The 10,014-nt window shown below is 61.0% G+C and overlaps 3 protein-coding genes across 3 annotated transcripts in view; all 3 read left to right on the top strand.

Annotated features, from left to right (window-relative positions):
• Nucleotides 1–391: 391 nt before the first annotated feature.
• On the top strand, nt 392–1,234 carry ACA1_210550 (uncharacterized protein; the record flags this gene model as incomplete). The annotated part of the gene is made up of 5 exons (XM_004336948.1): nt 392–507; nt 586–709; nt 774–887; nt 987–1,088; nt 1,151–1,234. 5 exons carry the CDS (start codon nt 392–394, stop codon nt 1,232–1,234), a joined length of 540 nt encoding a protein of 179 aa, XP_004336996.1.
• A 764-nt stretch (nt 1,235–1,998) lies between these two features.
• Nucleotides 1,999–6,088, top strand: ACA1_210540 (ABC transporter, ATPbinding domain containing protein; the record flags this gene model as incomplete). The annotated part of the gene is made up of 13 exons (XM_004336947.1): nt 1,999–2,489; nt 2,573–2,694; nt 2,760–2,940; nt 3,039–3,177; nt 3,263–3,574; nt 3,665–3,757; nt 3,805–4,174; nt 4,279–4,453; nt 4,543–4,679; nt 4,744–5,115; nt 5,203–5,330; nt 5,409–5,843; nt 5,921–6,088. The coding sequence occupies 13 exons, from the start codon at nt 1,999–2,001 to the stop codon at nt 6,086–6,088; spliced, it is 3,123 nt and encodes a 1,040-aa protein (XP_004336995.1).
• A 347-nt stretch (nt 6,089–6,435) lies between these two features.
• Nucleotides 6,436–10,014, top strand: part of ACA1_210530 (pyruvate:ferredoxin (flavodoxin) oxidoreductase) — a gene marked incomplete at both ends in the record, with an annotated part of 4,151 nt that continues 572 nt past the window's right edge. The window contains 9 exons of the mRNA XM_004336946.1: nt 6,436–6,505; nt 6,574–6,690; nt 6,769–6,887; nt 7,010–7,360; nt 7,457–8,155; nt 8,254–8,357; nt 8,450–9,270; nt 9,375–9,481; nt 9,521–9,958. Of these exons, the coding sequence (XP_004336994.1) occupies nt 6,436–6,505; nt 6,574–6,690; nt 6,769–6,887; nt 7,010–7,360; nt 7,457–8,155; nt 8,254–8,357; nt 8,450–9,270; nt 9,375–9,481; nt 9,521–9,958 (2,826 nt within the window). The remainder of the gene's footprint in view (nt 6,506–6,573; nt 6,691–6,768; nt 6,888–7,009; nt 7,361–7,456; nt 8,156–8,253; nt 8,358–8,449; nt 9,271–9,374; nt 9,482–9,520; nt 9,959–10,014) is intronic.

Genomic DNA, 10,014 nt, shown 5'->3' with positions numbered 1-10,014 from the left:
GGCACATCGAGAACCCTATCCAAGAAACTTCTCCACTTGGTGTCGACACCAACCCCACCATTAGCCGGCTGTTAGCGACGCCAATCACCACTTTTACCAGCGTACAGTAATGGAGGAGCCAATAGCAGTACGCTTGTTTTCGCTTGTTGCTTTTGCTGTGTTGCGGGCTGACTGATCATTGGCCAGGACGACATGTCTCCCGCAACGAAGGCCAGTGTTAGGCCTCTGCCGGAGCTGGAGGCGTCACTGGTCTCCCGCTTGCTCTACTCCTGGATGACGCCGTTGATCAGGCGTAAGTACTGCGGATACAATGGCGGAGTCTTGTCGGAGCTAACTAATGGTCCAACCCCGACATGTGAATCAATCAGTGGGGGCGGTGAGACCACTAGAGATGACCGACTTGTTCGACATTGCACCGCGGGACAATCCCGTGGCACTGGAACGCAAACTGAAGCACGAGTGGATGCGAAGAAAGCACATGAGCGAATCCTATTGGATGTTGATCCGGTACGCCTCGACATGTGAACGCCCGCCGGCGCCGGAGCGTACGCTTGACTGCTAACCATCAGCTTGGTGCTGTGGCAGAGCAATTTGGGCCATCGTCTGGGTGGATTACTCGTTCGTGTGCCTGTGCTCACTGATCGCCAGCTTGTGCGAGGTGGCCCTGCCCATCGTGTTCTCCTGGATCATCGTGTTTGTGTCCGCCAAGGTCCGACATCCCTTTCCCGAGAGTCTGTGCGTGCTGGCCCTAACTTGCTGGTGTGGGCGTGCAGGACGCTGAATGGTGGGAAGGTCTCATGTACGTGCTGCTGGTGCTCTGTATCCTCGCTGCTCGTGTGGTATTCCGTGCGAGGTGGTACTACGCCTCCGTGCGAGTGGGCATGAACGTGCGAATGATCCCCCATGACTTCACCGCTGATTTTCACTCAGACTGACTCAACACCGATCTGGGATGTCGTCGTCATCATCCAAAACCGACTCAACAGATATCGTCGATGCTGCAGGCCATGGTCTACCGCAAGAGCCTCAGGCTTCAGCGCGTCTCCAAGGGCAACGCGACTAACTTGATGAATGTCGACTCGGCCACTGTACGTCCCCACCCACCTTTCTCCGTCACAGTATCAACCTGTTGTCTGTCGCCGTTTACCAGGCTGGAAAGGTTGCCTGGTTCGTGCACCGGGCCGTGAGCCAGCCGCCGCAGTTCATTTGTACCTCCCAACTGTCTCGAACTTAAGTTGGTGATTGTTGGAGGTTCTCACCATCGTTTCCCACTCGCGTCTGCAGTGTCGCTCTTTCTCTTGTATAAATGGCTCGGCGTTTCTTCACTGGTCCTGGTGGCTATCGTGGCCGTCATGACGCCGATCATCTATGTGATCTGCAGGTCCGTGCAACACTTCACCTCCACAAGTAGTTTCATTTACTGCTGGTCTGACACGTTGATTTCCAGCGGTTTCGGAACGGCGACGGCGGCAATCATGAGGTTGCGGGACGAACGTATCAAGAAGCTCACGGAAGTGCTTCAAGTATGTACCCTCTTTTTACATCACATCTACACAGACTCCCATACTGACGAAGACATGCATTAGGGCGTGTCCATAGTTAAGCTATTCTGTTGGGAGCACAGGGTTATACAACAGATCAGCGAAGTACGCGCCAGAGAGGTGTCTCAGGTCAAGAGGCTTCTCTACACCGTGGCCCTCTTCATGTTTCTTCTGTACGCCTTGCCCACGTACACACCCATCGGGAATATTTCTAACCAAGCGCAATAACCACTTCATTAGGCTATCGTTATCAACGCTCATTTCTGTGAGCACATTCACTGTGTACGTGCTTCTCGGGAACACACTCTCCGCCAGCCAGATCTTTCCTGCGCTCTCCATCTTCGCATCGCTCTCGATGGTCGTCCTCGATGTACTCGCTCCCCTCTCCTTCTTCAGCAGAGTGTAGTCTTCTTTTCCGTTCTGGTTGTCACTCGCGACGGTGTGACAGTTTCCCAATATGCTCTCCTGGTTGGCCGATGGAAACACGTCGCTAAAGAGGCTCAACAAGTTCCTGCGACTGCCTGAACTCGCCGACACGACCACTCCCGATCAGGACGGCCGCATAGCAGACTCCGCGATCTGCATCGAGGACGGGCGCTTCGAGTGGGAACAATTCGAGGAAGAAGACGAACACGACAATAACGAAGGCGAAGAAGATAACGACGATAGCAGGCCTCTCCTCGACCGACCAATTCAAGCAGACATTGATTCAAGCGAAGTACAAGAATTGCTGTCGGCCGAGGCAGAGGCGGAAGACCAGAAAGCTGCGGCGTCGTTCCAGCTGCAAGGGATCAACGTGGAGGTGATGCATGGCGAACTGGTAGCCATCGTGGGTCCGGTGGGCAGCGGCAAAACGTCCATGCTCAACTGCATGCTGGGCGAGATGAAGCGCACCGCCGGTCGCATGACCCGTGGCGCTGAGCTGGACATCAGCTACGCAAGCCAGCGGTACAGATACCCCCTTCCCCCTCTGCTTTTTCTGTGACGAGAAGCTCAAAACTCGGGGTGCGCTTGTGTCGTGCAAAACACAGCGCGTGGATCAGAAACGCCACGGTCAAGGATAACATTGTGTTCAACCAGCCCTTTGACCTTAAGCTCTACCGCGACGTCATTCGGGTGTGCGCTCTCTCCGAAGACCTTCGCATTTTGCCCGGTACGAGACACTTAGCTTCCTTGGCCCGCCTCTCGCGTAAACTAAGAATCACTCTCACTTTCCAGCGGGCGACTTGACGGAGATCGGCGAGAAGGGAGTCAACCTGAGCGGAGGTCAGAAGCAGCGCATCTCTCTCGCCAGAGCTGTCTACTCCTCGTGTCTGTGCCATAACGACTCCATCAGTACGAGGATCGTGTTGATGGACGACGTGCTGTCAGCCGTGGACGCCCACGTCGGGCAACACATGTGCGCCACCCGCCGCCTTCAGCATTCTTGCCATACAGTCTTGCTCTAGTCGCTCACGCACAAACTCTCCGTCCAAATTGCGGTGGTGGTGGCCACAGATTCTTCGAGTGCATCGCGGGCAAGCTCAAGGGCGTGACGCGAGTGTTGGCCACGCATCAGCTGCAGTACCTGCCGCACGTGGACCGCATCTTGATCATGCACGACGGCGCCGTGCAAGCCTCGGGAACCTACCACCAGGTTTCCGCGCCTCTGCGCCCCTTCCTTGACCTGAGTAAGAAGTCTCACGACCCATCCACCTTGTGGCTCGTAGCTGGTCGAGCAGGGAGTCGACTTCGTGGGGCTGCTCGAGAAGAAGAAGCTAGGCGCAGACAACGAGAACGAGGATGAGGATGAGCGAGCTATGATGGCCGGCGGTCATGATGAGGTCGAAGGCCCTGGCGATGACATCGTTGACGAGGGCGACGTCCATTCGGCGGCATCGGATGATAAGGAGATGATGCAAAAGGGCAAGCTGATCGACGACGAGGAGCGGAAGACGGGCGCTGTGGAATGGAGGGTCTACGGTGAATATCTGCTGGGATGTGGTGGCGTGCCCTTCCTCCTGTTCCTCTTCGTCGTTTCCCTCTGTCTCGAGGTTCGTCCGCCCACCAAGCCCCCACCAACCGCTTCCACCGAAGCAGCTCTGCTTTGTTTCGTGTGTTAAGCAACAAACGACAAACAACAGGGAGCGACGCAGTTCGTGAACCTGTGGCTGGCCCACTGGTCCAATCACGCACAGGAGGCCGACACCACCCTGTACCTCTGCATCTACCTCGGGGTACGGGCACCCACCCGCCTGTGTCTCGTTTATTGGGCTCACCGAAGGCCATGAATGCATGTCAGGCGGGCATGGCGGCGAGCGTGGTGGCGCTCGTGAGGCAGTTCGCATGGTTCAAGAGCGCACTCGACTGCGCTCGCCAGCTGCACGATCGCCTCCTGGAGGCGGTCATTCGTGCGCCCATGTCATTCTTCTTCGCCACGCCCACGGGTCGCATCGTGACGCGGTTCTCGAAGGACCAGGGCACGGTGGACAGCGAGATCCCCGACATGGTATCGGACTTCTTCCTGTGCCTGTTCTCATCGGTGGCCACGCTGGCGGTGATCTGCGGCGTGCTGCCGTGGTTCCTCGTGCCCGCGGTCCCCGTCATGGCGGTCTACTGGTGGGTCATGCAGAACTACCGCAAGGCCTCCCGTGGTACCACTGCAACTGCTCTACCGGCATGGAGTGACTGTCACAGAGGATTGATCATACACCCACTGCACACGCACACGCACACGCACACACGCACATCCACATAGAGCTGGGCAGGCTGGAGTCATTGACTAGCGCACCGATCTACGCGCACTACTCGGAAACTCTGGAGGGTCTGGACACCATACGAGCCTTCGGCTTCCAGCACCTATTGAAGAAGGAGAATGAGGGCCTGCTCATCACCAACCTGCGAGCCTACTTCTGCTATTCGACCTCCCACCGGTACACCCACACGCCGTATTCTGCCCCGCGACCTGTTACTCGCAGATTACCATCTTTGTGTGGTGTGTGCGGTGTACGCGCACTGTCAGTTGGCTGGCTCTGCGAGTGGACGCGATCGGGGCGGCAATTGTGGTGGCCATCTGCGTGCTGAGCCTGATCACCAAGGGTTCGGTGAGCAGCGGCTTTGTCGGACTAGTCCTGGCACTGGCGGGCAGCATCACCGAAAGTACGGCACCCCTTGGCTCAGAGAGAGAAAGAGAAGTGAGTTGATGGTGTGGATTTGTGTTCAGATCTGGGCTGGTTCGTGCGATCGGGCACCATGCTGGAGTCCAACATGAACCGAGTGGAGCGCATCCTCCACTACACCAACAACACCGCGCCCGAGGCCCCGCTTGTGCTCGCCGAGGGCCAGCGCTGGGACGCGCGGCACAAACGGCTGATCGCGGGCGACGCCGATGACGACCACAGGCACTTCTTTGACTCTCGGGAGGATCTGGAGGAAGGCCATCACTACCACGAGGCGGATACCCATGACGACACCAGCGAGGCCGCGTGGCCTACCGAAGGTCGCATCGAGTTTAGGAACGCGTGGATGCGCTATCGCCACGACCTGACGCCCGTGCTCAAGGGCATCAACCTCACCATCGAAGCCCGACACAAAGGTATGTACTACGTAGCTCTGGTTTGGCAGGGCCTGCCGACACGTATGTGAGAGCCTCACCGCGTTGGGGGCTGGGCAACACGCACAGTGGGCGTGGTGGGGAGGACCGGGGCGGGCAAGTCGTCGCTGATCAACGCCCTCTTCCGCCTGGTCGAACTCGACGACGGTGCCATCTGCATCGACGGCCGAGACATCAGCACCCTCGGGCTCCACCAGGTGCCGCTCTGCTCTTTCTGGCTGGGCGGTCTTGTCTTGATGACTCACTAATATATTGTCACACTGCCGAATCATCAGGTGAGGTCGGCACTGTCGATCATCCCGCAGGACCCGGTGCTGTTCTCGGGCACCATCCGCTCCAACATCGACCCCTTTGCCGCCTACGCCGCGGCTGGCGACGGGGACCTCTCTGACGACCACGACGCCTCCCTGTGGCATGCGCTCGACAAGGTGCACCTGCGCGACTTTGTGCAGAGTCTGCCACTCGGTCTGGCCACCAAGGTGGAGACCAACGGGGCCAACCTGTCGGTGGGCCAGCGGCAACTGGTGTGCATGGCGCGGGCGCTGCTGCGGCGGGACAGCCGGGTGCTGATCCTGGACGAGGCGACGGCGAGCGTGGACAACAAGACCGACCGGGCGATCCAGGAGACGCTGCGGCGCGAGTTCGGCGGGCGCACCGTGGTGGTGATCGCCCACCGACTCCACACCGTCATTGACCTCGACCGCATCCTGGTACAACCACAACCACTACCAGCCCCGCTCTTTAGTCATGGAGCTGATGCTGGTCTTGTTGTTTGTGCACCAATCAGGTGATGGAAGAGGGAGAGGTGGTGGAGTACGGGACGCCGTGGGAGCTCTTGGCCAAGCAGGAGGAGGGAGCGTTCGCACGGCTGGTGGCTCGCACGGGCGCTGAGACGGCCCAGTTCCTCCGCGCGGAAGCCCACAAGGCCCACCTCAGCCGCGCCACACTCTCTTGAAAAAGCTACGCCCTGCAACTGGGGTCAAGCTCAGACGTCTGTGAGTGAGCCCAACCACGAAGAAGATGGTTGGTGACGCTTGAGCCAATCGCAAATGACATCAAGAAAACAATTTGGGCGGTGTTCGCGCAGAACTGGTGGAGTTTTCCGCTACCATTCCCGCCAATTCCACGACCTTCATGCAACAGCGCCAACAACCAGGCCGCTTCATGTCGGCCACCCACGGCTACAAAGTCTTCAAGCGGAAGACCTCTCAACACCTCCCATCCTCCAGCACTGACTGCTTGCATCCGCAGCTGCGCCCTCTCGCCCCCCCCCCTCTTAAGATTAAAGAGTACTAGAACAGCATGAACCGCCTGTTCGCACGACATACGAGGCCTATCGTGGCCCAGCGCACATTCCCTCTCAGCAGTGCTGGTACTTTTCTACGCCTCAGCAATTCGATTGCTCCCCCCCCCCCGGTGCACTCTGACGCCCACCCACAGGCACCCTGCGAGCGCTGTCCACACCCCGATGGACTGCGGGGCCGTTACGCAGGCTGCACGGCGCAGTGCCCATGGACGGCAACACGGCCGCCGCACACGTGGCCTACGGCCTCTCTGGTATGTACTATTATATTTGTATTTATATTTATGTTTTTATTTGTTTATTTCTTATTCCCTCTGCACCGCTGCACACAGACATCCACGCCATCTACCCCATCACGCCCTCCTCGCAAATGGGCGAGCTGGCCGACAAGTGGTCGGCCGAGGGACGGCTCAATGCCTTCGGCAACACGCCGCGGGTCATCGAGATGCAGGTACTCTTCTCCCTCTACGCGCAGACACATGACATCTACACGTACAGGGTCGTGTGGTTATGTTGTATGTTATGAAATGTGATAGACTCGCTTACGCTGACTTTTTCTGTTTCTTCCAACAGTCAGAGATGGGCGCGGCGGGCACGCTGCACGGCGCGGCGGTGGGAGGCGCGTTGGTGTCGACGTTCACGGCCTCGCAGGGCCTGCTGCTGATGATCCCCAACCTGTACCGCGTGGCCGGCGAGCTCATGCCGGCCGTGTTCCACGTCACGGCGCGCGCCATCTCGGGCCAGGGCCTGAGCATCTACGGTGACCACTCGGACGTGATGGCGGTCAAGCAGACCGGCGTGGCCATGCTCGCCTCGGCCTCGCCGCAGGAGGCCATGGACCTCGCCCTGGTGGCCCACCTCTCCAGCATCAGGTCCTCCGTCCCCTTCGTCCACTTCTTCGACGGATTCCGCACCTCGCACGAGGTACACGACGCATAGTGTGCGGTCGTGCATGTGTGGTCGTGCGTGTGCGGTCGTGTGTGCGTGTGCGATGGTATTGATGGTGTTTCTCTGGTGCAGATCAACACGGTGGAGCCGATCAAGTACGAGGACATGCGCAAGCTGCTGGACGAGGAGGCACTGGAGCAGTTCCGCAGGCGGGGCATGAACCCGGAGACGCCCAACCTGCGCGGGCTCATCGACGGCCCCGAGCACTACTTCCAGCAGGTCGAGGCCGCCAACACGATCCTCGACGGCGTGCTGCCGGTGGTCGAGGGCTACCTGGACGAAGTCCACAAGCTGACGGGCCGCAAGTACGGCCTGTTCGACTACCACGGCCACCCGGAGCCGCGCCACGTCATCGTCGCCTGCGGCAGCAGCGTGTCGACAGTCGAGGAGGCCGTCAACCACCGCAACGCGCAGGGCGAGCGGGTGGGCTTGATCAAGGTGCGGCTGTGGCGACCCTTCTCCATCAAGCACCTGGTCGACGCGCTGCCGAAGAGTGTGGAGAAGGTGGCGGTGATCGACCGCGTGCGCGACTACCTGGCCAGCGGCGGCCCGCTGTTCCAGGAGGTGTGCACGTCGCTCATGATGGGCGGCCGCCGCGACGTGCAGCTGGTCAACGGCCGCTACGGCCTGGGCAGCAAGGACTTCACGCCCGGCATGGCCCTGGCCATATTTGAGAACCTCAAGCAGGACCAACCCCTCCACAACTTCGTGGTGGGCATCAAGGACGACGTCACGCACAAGTCGCTCACCGTCACTGAAGAGCCGGACACTGTACGCACCATGCACCACCGCACACACGACGCGCGCAAGCGCACGCAAGACTGCACACGCACATGACACGCATGTGACCTGACGCTCGTTGTTTGTAGCTGCCTGCGGGCACCAAGCAGTCCATCTTCTGGGGCATCGGTGGCGATGGCACGGTCGGCGCCAACGAAGAGGCCATCAAGCTCATCGTCGAGAACTCCAACATGTACGACACTCTGGAACGCTCGTTCCTCAAGCCTCAACTAACCTCGATCGCACACGCACACGCACACGCACACACGCATGCGAGTACCACAGGTATGGTCAGGGCTATTTCGCGTACTCGGCACACAAGAGCGGCGGCGTGACAGTGTCGCACCTCCGGTTCGGGGAGAAGCCGATCAACAGCACCTACCAGGTGCAGAACGCGGACCTGATCGCCGTCCACACGACGCCCTACCTCAAGAAGTTCCCCTCCCTTCTTGGCCCGCTCAAGGAGGGTGGCACGGTCATCCTCAACAGCCCGTGGAACGACGTGGCCCACCTCGACCGCATGCTGCCGGACTTTGTCAAGCGCCGCATCGCCCGGCGCAAGGCGCGGCTCATCAACGTCGACGCGACGGCCATCGCCCACGAGGCCGGCCTGCGCGGGCGGATCAACATGGTCATGCAGGCCGCCTTCTTCAAGGCCTCCGAGGTGCTCCCGCTCGACGTCGCGCGCGCCGAGCTGCGCCGGGTGATCGACGCCCAGTACGCGCGCAAGGGACGCGACGTGCTCGAGCGCAACTACGCCGCGCTGGACCAGGGCCTCGCGCGCACGGTCGAGGTGGCCTACCCCGACGCGTGGGCCGAGTGCCGGGACGACGTGGCCGACTACATCGTTCCCGACCCTGCCGACGCGCCCGAGCAGCTGCGCAAGGTGCTCCGCCCGACGCAGCGGATGGAGGGAGACAGCCTGCCGGTGAGCGCGTTCGACCCGCGCGGCGCGATGCCGTCGGGCACCTCCAAGTACGAGAAGCGCGGCATCGCCCCGGCCGTGGCCCAGTGGACCAACCCCGACACCTGCACCCAGTGCAACCTCTGCTCCGCCCTCTGCCCGCACGCCGCCATCCGCCCCTTCCTCTTCACCCAAGAAGAAGGTAACGCGCACACGCACACACACACACACGCGAGCGCGCGCACACACACGCACACGACCAACGACACACGGCTGACGTCATGATGGGTGGATGTCGCGACACAGCGGGATCGGCGCCAGAGGGGTGGGAGGGGCGGAAGGCGGTGGGCAAGGCCGGCAAGAGCTACCAGTACCGGGTGCAGGTGTCGCCCTACGACTGCACCGGCTGCGACGTGTGCGTCAAGGCCTGCCCCACGCAGTCCCTCGCGCAGGTGCCCTTTGTCGACGCGCTCGACCGCGGCCAGGCCCGCCTGTGGGACTTTGCCGCCGAGCGCCTCCCGATCCGCAGCGAGGTCTACCCCAAGGAGTCGCTCAAGGGCAGCCAGTTCGCCAAGCCCTGCCTCGAGTTCAGCGGCGCGTGCGCCGGCTGCGGCGAGACGCCCGTCGTGAAGCTGCTCACGCAGTTGTTCGGCGACGAGCTCTACATCGCCAACGCGACCGGCTGCTCGATCGTGTGGGGCGGCATGTTCCCGTGGAGCGCCTACACGACCAACGAGCGGGGGCACGGCCCGGCCTGGGGCCACTCCCTGTTCGAGGACGCGGCCGAGTACGGCTTCGGCATACGACACGCGGTGCGGTACCGGCGCGAGGCCCTGCGGTGCGCGGTGCAGCGCGACTTGGCCGCCGGCGCATATGCGGCCGAGCACCCGGTGCTGGCCGAGCTCCTGCGGCGGTGGGACGCCGCCTACGACGACCGCACGCAGAG

This window comes from Acanthamoeba castellanii, assembly GCF_000313135.1.
Source record: "Acanthamoeba castellanii str. Neff unplaced genomic scaffold scf7180000084758, whole genome shotgun sequence".
Taxonomy (NCBI): domain Eukaryota; phylum Discosea; order Longamoebia; family Acanthamoebidae; genus Acanthamoeba; species Acanthamoeba castellanii.
This window is presented reverse-complemented; position numbering and strand designations above follow the sequence as displayed.